The 25144-nt window shown below is 45.2% G+C and overlaps 1 protein-coding gene across 5 annotated transcripts in view; it reads right to left on the bottom strand.

The window, feature by feature from the left end:
• Nucleotides 1-25144, bottom strand: part of dock4b (dedicator of cytokinesis 4b) — a 117026-nt gene that overhangs the window by 43091 nt on the left and 48791 nt on the right. For all 5 annotated transcript variants that reach the window (XM_047575007.1, XM_047575008.1, XM_047575010.1 and 2 more), the window contains exons 9-22: nt 21740-21821; nt 21510-21570; nt 21273-21405; nt 19750-19838; nt 14144-14269; nt 10608-10732; nt 9938-10100; nt 7170-7276; nt 5858-6011; nt 3951-4048; nt 3733-3816; nt 2963-3063; nt 1988-2069; nt 210-380 (exon numbers count right to left, since the gene is read on the bottom strand). In XM_047575007.1, the coding sequence (XP_047430963.1) occupies nt 210-380; nt 1988-2069; nt 2963-3063; nt 3733-3816; nt 3951-4048; nt 5858-6011; nt 7170-7276; nt 9938-10100; nt 10608-10732; nt 14144-14269; nt 19750-19838; nt 21273-21405; nt 21510-21570; nt 21740-21821 (1576 nt within the window). The remainder of the gene's footprint in view (nt 1-209; nt 381-1987; nt 2070-2962; nt 3064-3732; nt 3817-3950; nt 4049-5857; nt 6012-7169; nt 7277-9937; nt 10101-10607; nt 10733-14143; nt 14270-19749; nt 19839-21272; nt 21406-21509; nt 21571-21739; nt 21822-25144) is intronic.

Below are 25144 nucleotides of genomic sequence, written 5' to 3'. Positions count from 1 at the left end.
AAAAAAAAAAACTCCCGCTCCGGCTCCAGCCCCCTCCGGCAGTGTGAAATTCAATTACAGCCAATTTCTCACCTATCGCGGCTGCATTCAGAGGAAGCCCACCAGGAAGAAAAAGCGGGGCGCGGCGCACGAGTACCAACAGGAACCACATTTACACATACATGCACACTTCCAACGGTTTCGCCCGTCACAGGACTCTGCACACGCACCTGCGTCTGCGCGACGGGGCTGATGCCCTTGTTTTCCCGCGACAGGAAGAAGCGGATGGACATGAAGAGCTCGTGGATGCAGACTCTGAACTCCTCCTCGTTCTGGCCCCCCGTGGCCAACGAGAAGAGCCGGCGAGACTGGATGATGTACTTGAAGATGTACTCGCTGGCCTGGAGGGGAGGGGAGGGGGGACACACACAAAAAGAGAGCATTCATCTATCATTTGCTGGGTAATGAAAAAGCAACGGAGGCCCCGACTTCGCTCGCAGTGAAAGCGGTCAAAGAACAATGTAATATTAAATTTGGCCCCGGTGCATTTCATCTAAAGTTTTATGAATCCATCTACGACATCACCCGAGGCGCTTTGAGATAACACTTTATTTTATAGAAATTTGGAATTAAAAAGATAACTGAAAAAAGTCTGAGTGACCCTTAAGCCCTAGATTGCACAGTATAGTAGCTAATTAAACAAGTAAAACAATCACATATTCTGAAAATACAATAATAATTTTAATTTATCTATTATGTGTTGGAATTAAACATGTTTAAAGTCTCTAGGTGAACCTAAAGCAGAAGACCCCACTGGTGAAATGCTCAACTTTACAGCATAAATAAAACTGGTCCAAAAACAGTGTTCGTCTCTTCAGCCAATTTGGTCTTAATGATGTGTACAGAGCCCCTAATGCAGGGGTGTCAAACATAAGGCCCGGGGGCCAAAATTGGCCCGCCAGAGGTTCCAATCTGGCCGGTTGGATGAATTTGCAAAAATTTCACTGAAGATAACAGCTGAAAATATTCAATAAAATAAGAAATTGAACCTTGCACTTCATAAGAAATTTACAGTTTTTCATTACATGGACTTGTACTTCTTTACATTAAAGCAAAAGGAAACATTAGGAGTTGTCATTATTTACAAGTTAATAAGCTATTGTGTTACTGGTCTGGCCCCCGAGAGATTGTGTGAGTGTGTGAGTGTGGCCCCTTAACTAAAATGAGTTTGACACCCTTGCCCTAATGGGACAAACTTGTTTCCCCCAAGTCCACCTCCGTAGATTTGAGTACATGTTTGTAGAGAATGTTCCTATAAATAATCTAACTTATTGAATTGTTGCTTAATATTTGTAGCTTGATTAAAACATTTATGATTTTAGATGTGAAAGAGTGTCGGCTTTACTGTCGCGACTAAACCTGCTCCCAGCACCACCCATTTCAAGGAGAGAGCGCGTGCTGATTGAGCCTCGACTATTTAGGCATCAGCTGAAGCGCGCCCGTTTCTTTTTTGAGTGGCAGATGGGTGCTCTTGCGTTCTGCACCAGCTCCACCTTTTTTACGTACCAAGTTAGCTCTAGCTGGAGCCACACTGACTTCTTCACTATCTACTGGCCACAGACTGGTGCAGAGAGGTTTCTGTGGGATGGCGGGCCACGGCGGAGAAGCTGCAGCGTGCTCCAGCGACGCCGCATCTGCACGACTCATTACAATAATGTGATGAGGATCCCCAACACCAGAGGCACTGCATTTCTGCTGATTAAAATTGCACGCGGCGTAATAGGCGGGAGGAGGGGGGACGCCGTTCGCGGCGTATTCGCTGATGATGGGGAGATAAATTAGCCAGAGTGGCACTCGGAGGGAGCAAATTTATTTGTTTGCACGTCTGGGTGGCGTAATTGCGTACGTACATGTACAGTAGGTGATCGTGTGTCTACTGTAAAGTCGGATGGACAGCTTGGAGTCGTCCCTCCGGCTGCCTTTGTGTTTGTGCGCGCGTGAGCCTCACCTTGAGCACCTGCTGCATGTAATCCTGATGCTCCGCATCAACAATGCGGTCCACGTACCACTTCAGGACTTTGATCAGGTCCCTGGAGAAGACAAAAACACACACTCATTTACGCCTCGGCGCATCGCTTCTCTCGCAGGATTTGGCGAGTACAGATGAGGCAATGCGGACTTTTCGAAACGCAACGCTCCATCACGGGACATTTAAATCAGTTTCAGGAAGCATTAGTTCACTTATTACATCTTAAACAGCAGCAATGTGGCTGTCAACTTCTTGCTACTAAGCTTTTAATCTCTATTTCAAGGCAAAATTAAACTCTGGTTATTCGTAGAGGGTTTCACCGGGTAGTGCACCGGTGACAGATGAAGATTGCAAAATAAAAAAGGATTTTCTCCTTCGAATTAGTACTCTGTGACGTCTTGTTCCCACATTAAGAAATACTTAATAAGAATAAGCAATCACACCTGTTCCCCGGTTTGTGTGTTAGTTCAATTAAAATGTGACGCTTCGAAGCAAAATAACATCACAGGTAAAAGAGTTTAACGCAGATGGACGTGGCGGCAGTGCATGTACGAGGAAGAGGAGGAAAAAAGAAGAAAGGGAAAAAAGAGACGACAGCACCGGTATCTTAGCAGGTACAGAGAGTGTGAAGGAGACAGCCGGTGAGAACAGCAGGTTGTGAATATGTGCGCACGTGCGATGGATGAGGAAGAGACGACGGGAGGGAGAGAGAAAAAAAAAAAAAAAAATCAAGCACTATTTGATAGTTCACTCTTTGGCCGCCAGGGGGCACCATAAGCATGTAATTCACTCCAAATCAAAGCGCAGAGCAGAGCTGCCTCTCGGCGCTGACGTAGGTTGGCCTCTCCTCCTGCCAGCTCATGTGATATGTTATTAAAATGCAATACGTGGGTACGTTTTGCTCAGATTGTGTCAGAGGCTGAAACACACACACACACACACACACACACATACCTGTAGGACAAAGCTCCGGCAAAGTGGCTCTCGATGTACGTGTCCATGACTGGTTTAAAATGCTGGAATTTACTGTCCTGGAGGAGGTTGATGATATGGACCTAAGAGGAAAACAGAAACACACATTATATAAAGTATTCACTCTCATAAAATATTAATTTTGGAGTTTTTAATCTAGTTTGATGCCTTAGAGATCACCACCAACAATTAAAGCTGAAGAATCTTTTGTCTGCGGCGCATGAGTTCAATAAACCTGAGCTGTAAAAGGAGCACAACAGACGAATCAGTCTGTTTTATTTCTGGCAGGTGGGCAATAAAAGGAAAGCGATATCAAGTCGAAAAGAGAGGAGGAGGTTGTAGCGGCGGTTTGCTCGCGTTACTTTATGTCTCCCCCGTGTCTCCCCAGTTGTTATGCAGGGAACTGAGTTTGTCCAAAGCAGATAAGTTCTTGGATTGATCTCAAAGCCGCGAAAAGGAAACTTGAGGACTGCGCGGGCTCACCCGACTTTTCCATCAATGTTAACACCGCGCTGAGGGGAGAAAGTGCGCTCATGTGTCAGCATGATGCAGAAAGAGAAAGAGAGACAGATCGATCTCTGGCTCCGGCTCGGTGCAGCGTGACCAGGGTGAGATTGGTTCAGCAAGCTCTGAAGCGTTACATCACTAGATCTTTCTCCGGCGTTTTCTTTTCTCACTGGATCGGGTTGTGCTATGCAGAAAACCTCTAAAGAGACAAGGGAGCGACGAGGGCACTAGGACCACGCACTCACCAGCGAGTCGAACACTTTGAGGCCGTATCTCTGGGAGCTTTCGTCCAAAATACCAAAGAGAGTGTCCAAAGTGTCCTGTAGAAACTGGTTAAAGGAGTAAAAACAAGCATTTAGACACAAACACATTCCCTCAGTCAGAACTTAGAATACAACACGGACTGAAAAAAATTCTAAAACCAGAAAAGCAGGAGCAGATTAAGGCGTGATCGAGGGCCTACTTTGACAATCTCCGAGCCATCGATCTCCTTCAGCTTGGAGAGGCTGTCGTTGATCCTCTCGGGGTGGGCTCGCCACTTCAGCAGGTCCAGCATATCGCCTTGAAAGGGTAAGACGCAGCAAAAGAGGGACTTACAAAAAACAGATGAGACAAGCAGGGCCGATAAAGACGCACCCCGTGTTTGTTGCCGAAGAAAAGCGGCATTTACGAGAGCACCTCAGATCGCGAAGCGTCGCCGCGCCCTTCAATTACAGCCCCCGAAAAAACTCGAAACCAATCTAAACAAATGATGACATTTTCAAGTGCAGCGGGATAAAGGAGATAAAAAGTCATTTTCCTCAGCCCAAGTCCCCAGACGTACGGATGAATAAAACATGAGCCTCGAGACGAGAGTCTTTTAGCTGTCTCTCTGGATTCGGCGCCACCTGAAGCGTTTCTTTTTGCAACTTTACGTGCGAATCTGTTTTCGTGTCGTTCCTCTCAAAAATGTGGGTCAAATATATTTTTTTCCCACCCCTCTAAAATCAATTCGGATACAACATTAATGGTGTTTTGGTAGCACCGTAGCAAGTAAACTCTGCCTGCAGCTTTTAAGTTTATGTAATCAAACATTGACTAAAAATCTAAATTGACTTTTAAAAAAAATAAAAAATCCTGGTCTAGTGGAGTTTGTGATCCACCAGTGACTCAGTCTCACCATGTTTCTAACAATTCTTCCACATGACTGAACCACTGTGAGCTGAGAGTTCAACTTAACAGTTTGGATTAATTAAATTAAATTAAGCCACTCCCCCTCCTAAGAAGAAGTAGTAGAACAAGAAGAGCAAGAAGTAGAAGAAGAGCAAGAAGAAGTAGTAGAACAAGAAGAACAAGAAGTAGAAGAAGAAGAGTAAGAAGAAGTAGTAGAACAAGAAGAAGAGCAAGAAGTAGAAGAAGAACAAGAAGAAGAGCAAGAAGTAGAAGAAGAAGAGCAAGAAGAAGTAGTACAACAAGAAGAAGAGCAAGAAGAAGTAGTACAACAAGAAGAGCAAGAAGCAGAAGAAGAAGAGCAAGAATAAGTAGTAGAACAAGAAGTAGAAGAAGAAGAAGAGCAAGAATAAGTAGTAGAACAAGAAGAAGAACAAGAAGTAGAAGAAGAAGAAGAGCAAGAAGAAGTAGTAGAACAAGAAGAAGAGCAAGAAGTAAAAGGGGAACAAGGGCAAAAAGAAGTAGTAGAAGAAGAACAAGGGCTAGAAGAAGTAGAAGGACAAGAGCAAGAAAAAGTAGTAGAAGAAGAGTAAGAGCAAGAAGAAGTAGCATAAGAAGAAGAAGAATCAGCTTTACTGATAATATTCAATAAAGAAGATGACCTACGTTTTAATTCCACTTTCCAAAAACTTGTTTGACTAACTAGTTTTGCCATCGCCATGTTTCTGTCCCTCCCTGACCTACACCCTTCACTCTTGCCCCACAACTCCCCACCTATCTTCAGTGGCACCATCGAAAACAGAGCCTATTCTGATCGAGGTGACGGTTTTATTCTGATAATTTGTGGAAAAGCTGGATAATCAAATCAAACTGTTTGGTTGTACACATCTTCTGGACGCCATGATGCGGCTCTGATTAGTTGCAGGACTGTCCAGTTGCGTGCCGAGGTATTTTTGTGTCTGTATGTTGAAACATGATGAAAGGTAATAGATGAGGGCAACGCTAGGCTATCACGACCTAGCACATTGACACTTTTGTTCATGGGCTCGCATTCTCTTAAAACATAGTAAATCTTAAAATGGCTCCAGCTTTTATTTTAGGTGCCGGATCTTAATCTTTTGACAATATTTCTTGTACCCGCTACTTGCCAGGAGATAAAGTACAATTGGAAACACCACGGCGGGCGAGCAGCCGAAATGTCAGCGCCTGAGTCTCGTTTACCGTTTTGTGTGAGCTTGGTGGAGCAGAGGAAGCTGGTGATCCAGAAAGACTCCTTGGTGCCTTTCAGCGTCTGATTGTTGGACGGGAGGTTGGCCTTGGAGAACGGCAGCTTCAGGTAGCGCGAACAGTCAGCCAAGTTGGTGTTTTCTTCACACTGGATGGGTGAAAGAAAACAAAAACATGATAGATGTCTGTGCTGGGTCATAGATTATTAGGTAAATATTCCACCCGATGGAAGGGTAAACCCGACGAGCTTTTGCTAAGTTGGGGATTCAATGTGCAGCCTTAACACAAAGCTGAGTGTGCTTGAGCTCCGGAGCTACCACACAGTTTGGACTGATTCTTCTGTGTCTATTTTGGGTCTGAGGAGAAACTAGGGCATGCCAGTTTCATTGAGCTTTTCAGCAACTTCCATCTGGCATTAGAGCCTTTACCCCCTCGACGGTGGGAACACACAAGGAAGGCTAAGAAAGCTGGCAGGCTCGGGTCTGGGGTTTGTTCGTCCGGATTAAATCTTTTTAACCTGACGGAAAAACAGTAGAGTTGAAGCAAACAACGTAAAAACGAGAAATCTGATTTCACTGCCAGTAAAATCTCCGTCTCGGAAGAAGGAGGTCCGCGCACACACCCTTCGCCTGCAGCTGAAGAAAGACGCACACTCTGCAATTACTCTGAATTACACCCAAGAAAGCGTCGCAGGAGCTTTTAACTGGGGATGTTGGTCATTTTATTTGCTTTAAGTCTTCTGATGCGTCAGACCCTTAATGTGTGAAAGCACGGTCACGCTAAATAAAGAGAAACGGACTAGCCGGGGTACCAAATGTCTCTTACACAAGCAAACACTCACTCATGGTTAGACTCTACCCCACAGCCTGTTACGTAAGTGGACATTACTCACTGGCCAGTCCGCCTGCTACGGGATGATGTTTTTCGACCAGTGGCACCAAACACTGAGATAATAGAAAGACTGCACGTTGCATTTTAGAGGGAATTATTCACGTAACCACAAACGGGGCGTGACCCCATTCGGAGGGCCCCTTGGCAACACTTGCGAGGATGCAAAACACTGAGTGGGATCAGTTTAGAGAATCTCCGAGCTGCAGTTTTCTAATAAAGGGAAACAAACGTTTGATCCGCCGTTCTGAAATCTCATTTTGTAATTGCAGCTTTCCTCACACTCTCTCAATCTTGGATTGAATTACTCATCAAGATTCTGCAGGGCGCGTGCCAAAAGCAAATACCCTGCCAAGGACGCGTTCGGTTCGACGCTGCTCCGTCAAACTCTCACTAGACAGGCCACGCAGGTCCTTACCTTATGGATAATGAGCTCATGTGTGCCATCTGGCAGAGTCCTGCCATCCTCCTGCATCAGAGGAACAAAGGAGTAGCCAAACAGTTTCTTCTCTCCTTTGTCTTTAGCTGTTAAACAAAAAAAACAAAAAAAGTCTTAAGTATTAAGTCATGATTAAACTGAGAAGCATTTTTAACCCATTCTGGTTGGTCCCCGTCTTGTTTTTTAAAGAGAAAATCAGAAGTAATCTGTGGAATCTACTCATTTCAGCACAATTAATCAGCAAATCCTTGGAAAGACGAGTTCTGATTGCCCACGTAAACACAAATGTAAGCAATGTTGCTTTGAAAATTGATGCTTTGTGAACATTTGATGAAGCACCTGTGCTACACTCGATGCAATCTACTCATAAGAACCTCTGCGACAGCTGCTTCTGGCCAAACCCGGCCTCGCCGTCGCATGCTGCACCTGTAACCACACTACATTAAGTCAGGCTAAAGAGAAGCGCTCTTCTACAAACCCACCGAGGGGAGAAGAAAAAAAAAAAAACTTTACAGCAATAATCAGATTTTCAGATGATGTTAAGTTAGTCTTCTCGGGCCTGATTTATGTGCTCTGCTGTGTTTTCACAAAGCTCTCTCAGAGCTCTGGGCATAATTTGCATGATGAACACATGTAATCTGATTTATCTGCTGCTTTCACAGTAAAGCGCTAATGCTTGCACAGCAGGAAGTGAAGAGTAGTTTCCTTTCATTTCAACAGAGGAAATTTATTGAGGCTGCGTCCACCAGTTTCATGTATGCGCGCGTGTGTGTTTGTGTGTTCAGACTCTTGAGGGAAGAAAAGGAGCAAGTTTCACTGTGATAAACTTGATTCTGAAAACACTTTATGTCTGTCTTGCTTTGCTGGGATTGTTATTTCATTTGAGAACATTTGCTCTATTTGGAGCAAGTTTTCAAACTCCTATAAATACTCACAGACTGTGTGACATTAGGAACAGATGAAGTGGTACTGTGTGAAAGCTAAAACTGACAGACCAGGCAGAGACTGTGATGTACGGTATGTTGTTGTTTTTTTTTTTTTACGTACAGATGGATGCATTCTATGTGAGCTCATCCATAGGGTTCATGGAGTACAGCGTGGGCGGCACCTGCTCACTATACTGGCTTCGATCTGATGCCGTCTAGAGAGGAAGCGATGCAGACGGCTAGCAACACGTGAGGGCACCTATCCGTAACTCAGAGCAGCCACAACGTTTTTAAAGCAAACCGTAAAATTAAAAAATATCTCCTCTGGTACACGAATTGTAAAGGTTACTGTAGAAATTGGAAGTGATTTTGTTGTCACAGTAAACATGTTTATAGATGCTGTAAAGTTGGGGATTTTAACACAGAGGTCACTGGAACTTTATTCTGAAGCCTCGAGTGGCCATTTGAGGAACTGCAGCTGATTTCATGTTGACTTGTTTTTCCAGCCGCAGCAGCTGCCTTTTGTACCAAATACACTATTTTACACACACTTGCCAAAACATTAGGTATACTATTGATGAATTATAATATAACAGCCCTGCACCAAATCCCACTTCATGACTACTGTAGTGTACTACAGTGAAGCAGCATCAGAAAGGTGGTAATTCAACAGTGTGCTCTTGTTGGAGGGTGTAGTTTGTGCTGCTGTTGAACTGGATTGAACTAAACATTTTTTTATTTTTTTTTTCTGAAATGGTGTTACACCACGTTACAACTCAACAGCACTACAAAATGAAAGCACAAGTCGAATCATCATCATATGAAAACTTAAACAGCAGATATGTCGAATATGATTAAGTGTGATTTTGGATGAAAAAACTAAAAACTAAGTTAAAAAAAAATAAAATAATGCATTTGTGCTCACACTGAAGTGGCAAGTAAGCGCATGGCACGATGTAACAGTCTGGAGGGTGCAATAAAGGGAAAGACGTCATATTTGAGCTGCAGAATGTATAAAGAAACAAGCAACAAAGCGTTGCACGACAGTCTCTTTAGCGCCTTTTAGAAATAACACGGGACTCCTCGCAAACAAATGAATAATTACAGCCAGCTGCATGCTAAAGAAAAAAAAAAAATCTGCTTAATTGAAAATGAGATCATACCTCTGCAGGGAGGTTGTCCCAGAGTATGGGAGCCCTGGTAGTATAATAATAAGGCCTCTCCAGTCGGGTGACACCACAGGCCTAAATTGGGATCCTAATAGGCAGCCCTAGGGTGGCAATATTAGCGGTGCCGGCAGTAACAAGGCTACTATATCTACTGCACGCAGGAATAATAATATCAGCTTGTTATGAGAGGAGAGGCTCTGCCTTCTCCCCGTAGCCCAGGAAAGAGGGTGAGAGAGAGCGAGAGCAATATTTTGGGCATAATTAAAGTTTTGTCTCATTAGGAAATGAGAAGTTGGACAAACTAGTCTCATTAGAGAAAGGCTAAAATGAGCTTAGACTCTTGGATGCTCTCTATATATATGGAGGGGGCAGCAGCCTCGGGGCTTGAGGTTGGAGGGATCGAAGCAGGAGGGGAAGGTGAGGGCTTATGAGCCGACGGTGACGCCGGCGAGAGAAAGACGGAGGCGGTTTTCGTGTAATTTAGTGAAACTCCGAGGTTTATGTGTTTGGGGCGAGGATGATGGCGCTTTATCTCCGGCTTCCCGGGAGGAAGGCGGCACCTCGGGCGCACACGGCTAATGTCGGAAAACTTAGTGAAATAACCTCTCCGAGATGAAAAAGCCTTTTTTACTCAACTCCCACCGACACTTACTGGAGCAGTGTCGGAACTCGAAGCGGACGTGCGACCCCCGGAACATGTCGACGGGGATGGGCAGCTTGATCTGCTCCGCCCAGCGGGGACTGTTGTTGTGGTACAGCACCAGGGAGTGGTACTCGTCGCCACCTGGTTCCCCCGAGCCGGCAGCCACGTGACTCTGAGAGACGAGATAGTCAAGAGTTAGAACGCAAGAAAAAAAAATCATATTAATAGGGGACACAAGATAAGGGCCCTGTGCATCGATAAGGGTGCAAGAAAATACATGCAAAACCTACAGTAAGTGTCAATAAAGCAAGGAAGAGCAGGTTTCCATGTGTGTTTATGTGTGTTTTGGGGGGGTTGCGTGCCGTGCGGTGGCAGCAGCAGAGGCAGCCGGGTTATATTTGACTCTAGTCCTCTAGCCAAGGCCAACGCAGCGCAGGAAACCACAGAGGCAGACTGTCACAGTGTCGAACCAGAAATGGGTAACACACTGGAGAGACGCTCGGCTCTCATCTGGGTCAGACGTGTTTAAATGAGGAGTTTTGCTCCAAAATAAAAAAAAAAAAAAAAAAACAGTATTAGAAAAAAAAGAAAAACGGGGTTAACCGAGGAGCGAAACGTAGAACACGGCGTTCAGTCCTATTTCGATGACGACAGCAACACAAAAAAATGAGCTTTTCACCCTGAGGATCTGTCCGTCGATGTCCAGCACATACACGGTGATCTCCACGTTCCTCGCTACGCTCTTCCCGCCCTTCTCGAACTCTCCTTTCTCCAGCGTGACGTAAAGGTCGTTCCTCATCTCTCCTGCAGGAACGAAAAAAAGAGAGGCAACATTGATTATGCATACGATCGAGCGCTATTAACGGCCTTTCTGCGGGTTTTTCGCCGCAGCTCTTCCTGGCCGGGGGCGGACGCCGATCGGGGTGTTTTAAGCAATACGTTCGGTTTGAGTTACGACATTTGACCGACGCAGCGCACAAGATTTAAAACCCTGCCGTAAGCGGTGTCATTTTTAATGAACAGCAAAGGTCATGCCAGTGAGGCTGTTAACTGACTCTGACAAGGGATGACAAGGTCAACACAGGCCAAGCAGGGAAGAAAAGGCTGAATAGAAACCTTTCTTTGCTCGTTACCTTTGATTTCTGGTTACATACAAATATTATTTTTTGACCGGTTCGGCCTTTGACAAGCTGATCAGACGGGCCGGTTCCGTCCTGGACTGGTCTCTGGGCTCCATCGAGGAGGTGGGTGAGAGGACGATGTTGGCTAAGCCGACATCAATCAGGGACAACCCCCTTCACCCACTGCATCAGACTGTAGGGGAGCTACAGAGCTCCTCAGCAGCAGACTGCTGCATCCACGCTGCAAGAACGAATGCTACCGCGGGTCCTAACTGCCATCAAACAACCCACAACCGAAACTCTTTGTGACCTGTTTCTGTCCTTTTCACAGATTCTTTTGCATAATACTTACTTACTTACACAATACTTTGCTATCTTGCACCAATTACCTCAAAGTCTGTGTTCACCATTATTTTTTGCACACTATTTCAAATTTGATACCGTCTTTTATTGTTTTGTTTTGTTTACATTTCGTACCTAATTCGGTGCTACTGTGACAAGGTAATTTCCCATACGTAGTATAAATAAACGATGACTTGTGTCTTTTAGAGGTCTGGAAGTGTGAAATGAGTCAAAAAGAAGCTGAGAATAAACATCTGTTGATTTAGAACATTTCTTGTTAATGATTGCTAACCCTAGCCCACGTTTAACTTTTTTTTTGTGACCACCTCTGCTTTTTGCCTTTAAGGACACGCAAAGTCTAGCAGGTGTTCACAGCCGACTGGGTGTCATTTTTCAGAAATAACAAGAGGTGACGAAACAGAGTTAGTCAACAACTATACTGTAAATGCAAAACACTTATAAATAGCACCCTTATCATGCTGTTTTCACCGTTCCTGTACACTCATTCTATAACGATACACAGCATGTAAACGATGTGAGTGGTTCAGTGATGCAGCGATTAATACGTTTCCAGAAGGTCATGGCTTTAGTCTGCTGTTGTTGTCCTCCCTATAGTCCCTATGCTGCCATGTATCTCCCTGAAAACAACGTTCAGGGATGCTTGAAGGGATGCACACACATATGTTGCATAACCTAGGGATTGGACCCATAATAAAATGAGTTAAAATGGCCTGAACAGCCTCCCCCTTGCTCAAAAAACAAACCTTAATTCTAGCACATAATGTGAGTATTCACGTCAGCTAAAGCATCCAAACACTGAGCTCATTGTCCAGGATCCCTAAAAAGCAAATCCAGAGATACAAAACCTTAACTATATAAGTTTTTGTTCCATCTAAAACAGCAATGGGCAAGAACTTCTACATCTCATAACTGCAGCTGAATGTGCAATAATCATGAGGTGCTGACATATTTTTCCCCTCCATAAATGAAGTGAAAACGGTGCAAAGCATGCTGGGTAGAGGATAAAGAGGAAAGGCTCGTTTGCCTCGTGTAGCCACACTGTGGTCTGACACTGCAAGACTGGTTGGACGTGTAACCTCAGCGAGCACTTGTCCTCATCATATCTCTATCACTAGGGTCAGCATTGATTTTGCCGCTCTTAACGACAGTAACCGTGGCAATGAGAGGCATTCCACGTGAAGCCGTACTGTGCACTTCAGACGCGAGGTGAAAAAGCTGACGTTTTGTTTTTGTTTTTTTTATTTTGAGCGAATGGGAAAAAGGGGAAATGCAACTGGAAAAAGTGTGCGCGAGAGAAAATAAGAAAAAAAAAAAAAATACGGTCAGACAGAAATCCAGAAAAAGAGAAAATGAGGGAGAGTCGGTTTCCTGTGCCCAAGGGCAGACGCACAGGAGCAGAGAGGGCGAGAGCACTCAGCGTTAAGGGTTTGTAGCCAGACAAAGACAAAGAAAGAGACGGGCGAACATAAATCTGTGTTAGTGAGGCGCTGGAGGGACGGAGGGGGGGGGACTACAGTCTGTGGTTCCTCTTTATCTGTGTGACCAGACAGCATACCTCACTTATTTGAGAGATCAGCTCAAAAAATAGTCCCCCCGGTGTCCAAATGTCATAAAAGAAAGCTAACTCAGACAGCGCCGCTCGTTCACTGCTCTTCCCTCTCGCGCATGTAAATATAAACAAGTACATTTGCGGTCCCTCGTTCCATCTTACTGTCAAGTGGTTGTGCATTTGTTACCAAGGCAACGAGGCCCGTGAAGCCCGAGGGTCTCTTCAGGGGGTAGTGTCATTTAGAGAAGAAGCTATCTGAGCGATGTCTATCGACCTGAATGCAATATTTCATCTGTCAGCGGGCACCCTTAGGTAATATTCAAACATCACCCGACTTGAGTAATAGGTGGGACTGTGAGGTGTTACGAGGCAAGAGGAGACATACGTGATAAAATAGACCAGAAAAGACAGCATTAAGCGTGCTGCCTCAGACGATGTCGGCTTATATGTCATGTAATACATCCCGTTTTGGTTCCTGATTGAAATGACACCCTAAATGCCCACTTTATGATCGCCTGATCACACCTGCTGCCTGGCCGGTGCGTGGCGGGGGACTCCATCTGATAGATAAAAAAAAAAAAAGGAAAGAAAAATGACAGGTTTTCACCGGCGGCAGCGGGCGTTTACGTGGAATAAATAAGGCGAAGGGACGGGGAGCGTCAGCGCAGTTATTAGCAGCGCGGCCTCACAACACGAGGGTCCTCGCTGGGACGGGCCAGCTGCGTCCGTTCCTTCTGCCAGACTTCTCGGTGGCGGGCCAAGTTCAAACAGGGCAAAGAATTTAAATACTGGCCACAGGTGTCAACGTGACTGTGTGTCTGTACAAACCTTGGAAACCTCAACGTGGGAAATAGTTCAGGAAAAGAAATGAATGGGTGGAGGGAAGGAGGATTAACCAGGTGGATAATTGCGATAAGATATAGCAAAAATGGGAAAAAAAAAAAAAAAAAAACGTTTGTTTATCAGCAGGACAGTTATTAAAATTAATGCAGCTGTGAGCCATAAAACAAGCTCATTATGTGGTTGATCTTGCGCGCAAACATTCACGTAATTAAATTAACCTAAATAGTCTTGTAGAAGCTAATTTCTTAATTGACGCAAGTGATGCTCAAGAGCAACATGCTAACCCGCCATCAGAAACACGAAGGAGGCCGCAAACATCCACGGCGAAGGCGATCGTACCTGGCATGATGACGTCAGAGAAGCCCAGCTTCCTGGTGATGGACACGCCGCGCGTGAAGAGGACCATGTACTCCCGCCTCAGCTGCTCTATGTCCCCGTGGAGGAGCTGGAGGGCCACTGCCAAGCCTGGGAATGGGATAATGACAGCGTTCAGAACCTGGAATATCATACTCATACGCGGCCGCACTGCGGCCTTGATTTTTTTCCTCCTTTATCCCTCACCAAAGCCACTCAATAAAAAGCTCAAAATATATCGCAACCCCCGTTGCCAACGGGAGAAACAATCTCGTATTGGCGAGCTCAGACAAAATAAGTATTCATAAGGGCGCAGCTCAAGTTTTATTACGGCCACACGGAGCTGAAAACCTGACAAATACAGTTATACCGGCGTGTATGGAAAGTAAGCAGCACGTAGACGTAAGCGGAAAAATAAATAAATAAATGCAAACAGCCTGTGTATCATCCCTCGCCGTGGTTTTTTTATTAAGAGGAAATCCTACACGAAGGCTGTCGCGTCAAATCAATATCCTCATGCAACGGCTCTAAATGTCAGCGGAGCTAAATTAAAGCGCCGGCTTGTACTCGGAGCTCAAATTGCACCTCCTTGATGTCTGCGTCCGCGCGCGGCCTCGTCCGTCGCGAGGAGAGGCAGATACGAAAATAGGCGAACACGAGGGGAAGGCATACGAGACAAGTTGATGATAACAGTTATCGTTGTTGCGGATGTTTCCAGGGAGGCCGGGCGGCGGGGGTGAAACGGTTCATTAGCCGCTGAAAGTCAACAATGAGGCGTGACTTGCTTGCAGACCTGATAGCGGTGCGTTAAATCACGCTGCTGTACAGAGACGAGGGGCACAAACGTATGGTCGGAGATGAAGAAAACCTGGGGTGCCAAGTCATCAGGATGACATTAAAACAGACGGACAGCTTGTCTTTATGTTAACTGCACACAACGGGACAACACAATATCTATCCTTCTTGTACTATTTGGTTAATCATAAGTGACATATGAAATTATAGCTTATTTAAGTCAAAAAACACATGTTGTTTAATTAGCAGCTTGGGTTAGCCTTACAAGCTAGCTGTCATGCTAGCTGAATCCTGCTTTTGCAAACAATTATCCATTCAGAACAACTTGAATGCAGGCTATCCATTATATCTGTGTCCTGTGTATCATGCACCATCAAGTATCTCGTAAGTATCTTGTATACATGCTACATGTGCTATCTGATTTCTCCAAGTGTCTCCAATATTTACTGCTTATTATTCTGTCCTCTCTTCCCTTTTTTTTCTGCACTACTTCCCTCTTTTTTCCCCTGCCTCTCTAACCGGCCGGCCTCAAGGAGATGGGTCCGCCCATGTGAGCAGCTCGAGGCTTCTTCCTCATAAAAAGGACTCTTTTCTTGCCGCCGTTGTCACACTAGCGCTTGCTCTAGGGCTCGGACTTCTGGAAGGTGGTGTCACATACATAAAATTTGATTAAATCGCGTCAGGTCTTTAGCGGCGACGCCTGGGCTGCAGTGAATCCACGGATTGAGAAGGCAGGGCCATAAAAATTAACATTCTGCATTATTGCGGAGTGGTCGTGGGTGGTTAGAGTAATAGCCTACATCAGGGGTCTTCAACGTTTTTCAGACCACGGATCTTCTAACGGATGGAGAGATTAAGTAGGGAACACGCACCTGTTCTATATTAAAGTCCTAATAGCCTAGTGCCATTCATAAATATACATTATTATTATCATTTTGCACTCAATGTTTAGCTATTCGCTCAATTTTTGCACTTAATATTTAGCTATACTGAATCGGCTCTCTTTTAATTTGTGGAGGAAAATTAAAGTGGGATAAATATTAGCTAAGGACATTCTCTAAAATATGAAATTCAAATTTGTCAAATGGTGTCTCTTAATCGTATCTCTAAATCAGTCGGTTGGGTTGTGAGTAGATCTGGGTGACACCACGCCCAATCACATGATAGTCAAGGAGGTGTTGTGGTGAGGTGAAAGGGTCATAACAGCTCCTGCTACCGATGAGCGATGACTAATACGGATACTATATACGAAGCTATAATGCGCAGTATCTGCCCAAGTGCAGGTACTGTGGTTCAGCTTTGGTTTTGTTCGCGCCGTTGCCACAAGCACAGCATGCTTCTCATTAAAGTCGACTCTTACATTCTTACATTTACATAGCGCAATACATCACTTGCTTACAGGCTAAAAACAAACTCAACCTTAACTTCGTTTTGACCACTTGTCAAACCAATGGTTTTGTAGGCCACTGATCTGCAAGTAAAGCGGTAACCTTTCATCAAAAAAAAAGGAAACAAAACCCCACATACACAAAGAGCTAATCTGTCTTCTAGTCCATATAACTCAAAACTAACAACAGTGTGTTCATTGTGACACAAAGGCTTGGAATGGAAATTGAAAGGAGAGTCCCATTAAGTTCAGGGGAGATTTATTTTTTATTTTTTTTTCCTACCCAAGCCTAATCTGCTAGCCCCTTAATGCGGATCCAGCCTTTGGCATTCACACACACACACACACATTCACAGCCTCTAAAAGCTATTTCAGGGGCAACAATTAGGCAAACCAGCTTCATTACTATTCCGCCTGGTGGATGTAGCCGGTGCTGACAAAAACAACCCTCGACCTCTGCCGCCCCCCCTCCGTCCCCGGCCCACCCGGCCTGCCTCTTCACAAACTCGGAGAAAGAAGAGCTCGAAAAACAAAACGTCGGCGTTGTCGCGAGTCTCTCCCGCCGCTGCCCACGCTCGCATGTGGAGGTGGGAGCTGAATTATCCACCTGACCTGACTCACGCACAGTCAGATTCTTATGAAATGCCTCTTTTTTTTTTGTTTTTTTTGTAATGGTTCAGTGAGTACGCGCAAACAAAATCTCCTCTCATCGACACCTTCTCTCGTCTTTCGAATCACCCAAAAAGCACCGGTGACCCTGAAACACACCGGTAGGAGAAACGAGGCAGTCATTATGTCACATTAGAACAAAATAACTCTCCCTGCATGTGCGGCAGACTGTCTCCCTTCCTCTGTGCTGCGGACAAACTCCCTGGCGTTCTTTATATTTTAAGGCCACTGCATTCATCACTCCCCTGCTAATTGGCTGCTAATAAGAGACGTCTGGGTGGCTGCCAGGTCCGTTTTAAAAGGGGAACCAACCGCACAGCGCGACAACTCCAGACTGGCACGCAGTTGAAGGTGCCACGCGCATCTTTAATATATTTAAACGCGCGAACACACACACATCGTCTCGCGCCGCCGCCGCACGGATTTTAATTGCCCTTTCCCGACGCTAAGTGTGAAAAATCGAGGTCTTTAAATCCTGAGAGCTGCTCCGTAACTCCCGCGTGGACGTCTTTACAGGGGCGAACCGGGGGAAAGGAGGCGCTGATCTGATCTGCGTGGAAAAGATTAAACATTCCCATCGGTTTCCGCATCTGTTGTCGCGGCTCGCCACACAACTCGGGTTTCACCCACCGCGCAAAGGCTGCTCCGCGGCAGGGTAACCGTCTTCTGGGAGCAATTGACTTTTCAGACGTTGCCTGCTTTTAAGATAATGTTTTGCAGCAGTTTGAAATGTAGAATGAGAAGGGAACTAGTAAAAAATTGGTGGGAACTATTAAAAAGTCTAATACCAGAGCTATTAGAATGAGTGTGTGAGAGAAGTTAAAAGGAGCCAATAGGAGCAAAATCCGTGGAAAGCGAAATTGCTACAAAAATTCTTTTGGTTTATGCTGATAAACTGTGTTCATAATATGTAAGTGAATCCTAATATCCTGAGCTCATTATCTCAAATATTGAAATTATTACCTCTACTCTGTAATTAAAGCTTTTTTCCCCCCTTTCATTTTGCAAGATCAATGTCAAACTCAGTTAAGTGGTGTTAATGTAATTTCGGTGCAAATTCACTCAAATTATGCAAGCATATTGTGACAAAAAAAAAAAAAAAAAGACCCGCAGCCCTCCTATCAAAGCACTTTGAAAGAGAAAAGCAAATCAGGATCAATGTCTTCAGCTGACAGCGACGCGGCATCCAAGCGTTTTTTGCGAATAAACCGCAGCCGGAGACGGGAGTAAAACGCTTTAAAGTAAATTCACTTACATTTGTTGATTATGCGCGCGCCGGGGCAGTTTGCATAATGCCGCCGAGATGAAAGCCCCGAGAAGACGCTGCGAGCTGAGGCGACACGCTGCCTCTTTTGTCAGTGATTCAGCTTTAACCGATGAGTGTAAATAACGGCTTGCGATTACAGAGACGTAGTCGCGCCGTATCTGCAAGGTCATCGCGTTGCAGAATGTTTCGGGAAGCTGAACGGCAACAGAGCGGAGCGTTATCTGGATGGGCACCTGTAATTACATCTGATAGTACCTGTGCTTTATCTAAGATAACACGGCCGGGAAGCAGAAGCAGGAGTAAGTAGCAAGTAAGGCTGAGTAAGACGTTTTAAGAAAGTAAGTAGGTGGTTAGTGCTTCATGTTTTATCAGAAATTAATTCAACTTTTGTCGAACGTATCATTCAGCAACGCAATGGGCCGTATCGGCCATTTAAGATTCTCTCTAGATGCTTCAGGTTTGCAGCTGAGACCCGGCTCAGATAACAGAGTGAGTCAAACGGCTTTGTCACCCGGTTTAATAACTGCATCCCTTCACGCCCGGGCCGAGATTGTTCACGATTATTTGAGTCGTGCGATTCCTCCTCGAGTAATTCCTGGCCTTCTGAGGGCAGGTGGAAAGAGGCCCCGACTCATCTGATGGGCCTTGTTGATTCTTGGCGTCCTCGCAATCTTGCGCGTCTTTCTCAGAGAACATTAAACAGGATTATAAGAAGGTAAGGAACTCGGTGGCTCGAAAAATAACACATTTATGTAAATCACTTTAAGACAAACCTCTGATGAGTTCTTCCTGATTGCCTAGTGTGTTTGTGCATCTGCACAGTTTTGCAGCTGCAAACTAGCCAACGCTGTTTAATTCATGATTATGTTCTCGTTCCTCACGATTTACAAGCTGTATTTTGAAGATGTAAAATAAAATCCCCATTTTGCTCAGAGAAACGTCGGCGTCGCTCCGACAGCTGGGTCTATATTATTGCGTGCGCCGCCGCTGAAATACGGATCTCCTTGCAGAACAAAGCTCCGCGTGTCACATGGTGTCTCGCTGACGTCCGAAGGCCTCAGTGTTCTGCTTCTCCACCGACGCGTTGCCATGGGAAACTGCTGATTCCACTCTTCAGAATGATGCGGGTGAAGCTATTTATACGAGCCATCTGAATGCATATGCAACTCAAGGTTTCCTGCAGAGACGGGCATGCGAGCACTGATTGGCTTCACCGAAGAGGAACTTCGCTTCCACATACATGCCGCTCGGGCTGACCGGAAGCTGACTATCGCGTGGTTAGGCAGAGGTGATGCAACCGGGCTGCCAACTTTGTTGTGAGAGCGCGTTGTGAGGGCGGCGTTGTGAAAGAGACGGAGCAGAATTCCCCCAGACAATCACATTACAACTATGCAACTGAAACATGAATGAGTGAAATTAAGGAAGGACAAGTTGAATGAGTGTCCAGCGATTAAAACATATGTCGGTTCTTACCTGTGTTGGATCCGGACAGGTTGTACCTGGAACTGGCCTTTTTGATGATGTTCTCATGGATTTGATACCATTCGCTCTCAGTGTTACACCTTGGACGAAAAAAATAAAAGGAATAACTCTCAAATCGGCCGTACATGTAGCAGATTTACAAGGACAATCTGGCAGCTTTGTGTCACGCTGACTCACAAGGACACAATCATAAAAAGATATTTGGGGACATACCAGCGGCTACTAGCACTGGTAGGATGCTAAAAGTGAAAAGAAGGAGGTTGTTTGGCTCACAGAAGTGTTCCCAGTGCAGTGGCAGATTGCGGACACCTATCCCAGGCCATGCCTATTGATGCCACAGCCTCACAACAAGCAGAAGCTTGATGTAGGAATATCTGGGTGCGAATATATGTTCCCCACTGCTTTCCAACACTTTACACTTCTAGAAAAGATGCCGTGTATGTCTGCAAAGCTAACCAGAGCACTGAGCTCCTGTGACCCAATGGAGACAATCTGAGCTGCACTTGTGAAAAGAAGCAACACCAGGACCTCCCTAAGAAAACTCTTACAGAGAATAGGCCCTGAACCCTACATTTCTCTTATTTTTTATTTTTGCATTGCACCCTCCACGCCTTGCAATTTCCTTGCAACACCATGTCTGCACTTTCTAACACAGGCGTTCTGTTCCAAATGCGCGGTTTTCAAATACAAGCTGAGAAAACCCTCACGGCATAATCACTGACCTTTCGCCGCCAGTCCCTAGATCTCAACAAAAACAACTTTGGCTGCACTCTCACTAATGTTTTTCTTGAAATGAATGCAGCGCATGCATGATTCAGGATTTTTGGACTGGCCCCGATCAGAATCAAACCCATTATTATTATTTTTACTTAGGTCATGTCAGCCACAAACTAAGCCTCATTTACCATGACGTCTCATCTAGACCTAATTCAGCACAGTACTCTAATGCTAATCCAACTAAAACCTCTTTATTAGTGCTTCAGGTATAAAGGCAGTGGATGTGTTTTTCTATTTTTTTGTGAGCGAAGTCTATTTGGCCAGTCAGTCTGGTGCAGCTATAATTTAGGTCAAAGTACTGTGTGAACCCTCGGGGCATCATGTGCACCATGTTGGACCACAGAATACTTTCAGCTTTCCTCTGGCACTGAATAAAACACCAAGCCTCTGATGCACAACGGGAAAGGTGCGTTTTTTGCAGGGGTTTTTTTGGAAATTACCGAGTTCCAGCTACTAAAATTACACTAAATCAAATTTGTATAAATGGGAAATCTAGAATTGGGTTAATGCAGAGGACTGATGCATATATTTTTGCAAAATATATTGATTGCTGGTTTCCATTTAGTCCAAAAACATAATTTTTAGGGAGTTTTAACAACCTTAAAAATGGTTTGCCATTAGCATTGTGTTAGCTTAGCATAACCAACCAGCTCTAGGGCTTTATATGTGACCGTAGATGTGACAAGAAAGTAAATTATGCCCCTGGACTGAAATAATGGTGGTTTACAGTGACTTACGCATAAACCTTGAGCAGGTGGTCATCCTTGGAGTCAGCAGTGAGGAGATCAGCAATGCTGACGACAGCGCAGCCGAACGGCCGCCTGTACTGTACGCTGCACAGATTCTTCTTCTCTCCCGCTCCCATCCTCCCTGCACACACACAAACAGGCATCCAGCAGTGCTATAATGAAAGCCCAAGAGATTTAAAAGAGCACGTAACGCCCTGGAGAATAAATAAGAAACACTGCTCTCACCTATTCTTATGATGTGCACAACGATGTAGACGTCTTTCCGCAGATCACTGCTTCCCAAATCCTGACAAACAACACAGGGAAAACGTACTTTTAGCATTTGATCACAGCAAACGAGCACCGACACGGCTTTTGGTTTTCAGCACAATGGAGCATGAGTTAAATCAGCTGTACAGGGCTTTAAACTGCTCGCAGTAGCTCTCTTTAAACACAAAGTGGTGTTCGCTACTCACCACAAACAGCGTGCATTGTCTTTCTGTCTTCTCTGGCGACTTGGGCAACCCGCTCTTATTCAGCCTGACAAAGAACCTTTCACTGTAGGAGAGGGGCAGACAGAGACAGGGAACACACATGGAGATGAATGAGGTCAGGAGTGATGGCTCAGCTTCATAGCAAACAAGTGCATCCCAGTCACTGCTAACAGGAACAGAATAAAGATTAGAGACGGCGTCAGAAATGTCGAGCGGCGAACAGCGGGCACTGGAGAAATCACTTCAGAATTCAAACTTCAACACGAAGGCCTGTCTAAACCCTTGAAACGGAATATGAGGCAGGAGAAGGACAGGCAGAGAGGGAGGGGAGACAAGAGGGACAGACGGAGAGAAAAATATATACAGAGCTTGATTTACCAAACCAAATTCCCTCCGCGCGCGTCTGTGAGATATCTGACAACAATCGCACGTGGCTCCTTCACATGGCTAAATAAAATATTCAGTGCTTCGCTGACTACTGTGGATCCTCTCTTGACATTTTTTTTAGTCCAGATACTGAACTGTTATCAGAAGACGGTGATGGGTTACAAGCGAAAAACGTACAAACTAAATCTCATAACTGCCAGTCTGGTTGTAAATGGTCTGCTTTTGACAGGGCTCCACAGAGCGAGGTCAGGAAATGAAAAAGTGAACTCAGAAAGTCAACTGAACTCAGTGAATGTCAAAAGGTGAATGTCAGCCTGTACTGTAATGAGGAATACGTGATATAAAACACACACAAAATGAATGGTCATGGTTCAGGTTGGTTTCCCGTTGCATTGTTTTTTGTTCTGAAGCTCAGTGTGGCGGCGCTGGACGTTACCATCTTGGTTTTGCTCTTGAACTGATTAAAAAAATAGACAGTTTAGCTAATTTCCTCACTCATGACAACTGTACAGCCTGTTGTGACGATAAAGGCATTTAACTCCTGTGGGGGTTTTGAAGCCACCCCCGACTGACGATTCCAGAAACTACAGTTTTTGGCGCCACGTTGGCATAATTTCTTAAGGTTACACATTGCTACAGCTATGCTAGCAGCTCTGTGAGGCTGCACTTCAGCATGCTAGCATTTGAAGCTAAATGCTAATACAGGACTGCTGACACGTTCTCAGTGGCAATGCCAGCGTGTTTTATCAAACTAAAAATACATTATGAGCACTGAACCCAAAGTACGGCTAAGGCTGATGAGAGTATACAGGAAGTCCATAAGGCCATGTAACGGTGATGACCATAACTACGTTAAAAGATCATATCACATGTATAAAAGTCATATTACAAGTGAAAGTTTTTCGCTGCATGTAGCACTGGAGGACGGGTCTGTATGTTTTAACCTCTGACAAAAATTAAGTGACCAGTCTTTAGTAGAATTTGGTGGCATTACTGACCTACTAACCGTCCATTAACTGTTGCTTTCAAAGTGCTTGAGAATATCTCTGAAAGTCACAACATAAAATTGAAAAAGGACTTTACTAAAGCTGGTCTTTGGTTTGTCTGGACTTTTTGAGTTTCATTGCAGGCGTTTTGCCGCTCATCCAAATAGCTTCTTCAGTTCTAAACAACTGGTGAGTTTAGCTTTTGATAAAATGGTACAAAATGTCACGGTAATCTATCTAATTAACAAAGTAAAGGTCAAATACGCAGACCAACAATGCATTGACCGTTGCATAATTGACAGCTACAGAGAGCTACTAAAGTAAATTGCCTGGCTTTTGGCCCGACCTCACACTGAACACTGAACCGTACATTAGTTGGTCTCCACATTCATACAGAACACAATGGAACCACGACAATCAAGGGCCGCTTCATAAAGCAGAATGAGCCGTCTTGAAATAACAACTCCGGCTTCAAATGCCCACCGCCTACTTTTGAAGTGAATGTCGCGCAAAAACAGAAAGGTCGGACGCTGACCGCCTTCTCTTCCTCTTTGTACTCCGTCCTCCCTCCCTCCCTCTCTCTCTCTCCCTCTCTCTGTATCTCGCGCACATTATGAGAGAAAAGGCAGCGGAGGCATCCTGCTGGGCCCCCCTCTCATCCTGGCTGGCGAGCTGAGGGCTAATCCAGTTAGGTGACTTTCACAGTCCACCGATAAGCAGAGAGAAAACCTTGTAATGCACCAGCGCCTGACAATGAGCCAAGTCGCTGGCACGGCTAGCCGAGCGAGCTACAGTATGCCCAGTTACACCGAGAGCAGAATACACCCCAACAGATCCCCTATAACTTGACTTCATGCTGCATTCAGCTACAGCGGATTAGGGTGCGTTTAGAACGGCCTAAGCTATTAAAAGCTCTTAATACTCAAAAACTCAAAAGGTTGTCAGCTCTTTACAGCGATATAAATAGACCGATTCAGTGTTTTGTATATGTAGGCCAGTGGGCGCGCACGTTTGAATTAATTATTCTCCTGATTATTAATTATACAAGTGATTTTTCATGTATTCCTTCAGTAAAAGTTTCTTCCCATCAGCCGTATTGGAATGAACCAGTTGAAAGCCAACTTGATTTAGAAGAGGTTGTTCCTCATTAGCCGCTCCCTGTAACTTTCCAGGCCATTTATCCGGCCATATGGAGACGGATACCTATGCATTAGACATGAGACTTTGCACACGCTCTCCCGGACCCTAATTAGCGCTTTATTGTTTAAGCCCCAACTGCCAATTAACAGCCACTCCTGCAAACACACACACAAGTCTCTCCTCCTTCAGAGCGCCCTCCCCTGCCACCGAGTCTCCCGTCTAACTGCTGCAGAGTGTTGATCACCCCGGCAAAGAGGGCCGAAATCCCCCAGCGGGACCTTATCTCCCTCTATCACCGCTTCGCATTAACATAACATGAATGGCCGATTTCCCTCCCCTATGGGCCCTTGCGCGGCTCGCTATTCCCTCTCCTGATATCGATGATTGCATTAGGAACCGCGCTCTCACCCGATGGGGGTGGGAGGCGAGAGAGGGTTGGGGCGGCGGAGTGAGCAACTGACGTGTGCAATACGGTGTAAATTAACTACCTCTGCCAACTCCCCTCCAGCCAAGAGAAAGAAGAAAAAAAAATCTACCCCTAGAGGCCACGTGTAAAGACGGAGCAGCAGAGGAGAGAACACAGGATAGACAGCGAAGCAGACGGGTAACGAAACAGAGACACAAAAGGGCAGGCTGCATCCATCCTTCTGTCAGAGGCGCACTTCACGTCAGCAGGAAGTAGAAACTAAACACCCGCATGCATAAAAACACCTTCACAAGTCCAGTCAACCGTAGCGTCCTTGTAAATAGTGAGCAAATGCCAACTTTGGAGCGGCGAAAAATGTAAAAAGTTGTTTTAGCCGCGAACAGCGTCCACACCCCCGTGTCTGCTCGCGAGCCTGACGAGGAGTCTGTATTGAACACAAAGAAGCTG

This window comes from Mugil cephalus, chromosome 22 (assembly GCF_022458985.1).
Source record: "Mugil cephalus isolate CIBA_MC_2020 chromosome 22, CIBA_Mcephalus_1.1, whole genome shotgun sequence".
Classification (NCBI taxonomy): Eukaryota; Metazoa; Chordata; class Actinopteri; order Mugiliformes; family Mugilidae; genus Mugil; species Mugil cephalus.
This window is presented reverse-complemented; position numbering and strand designations above follow the sequence as displayed.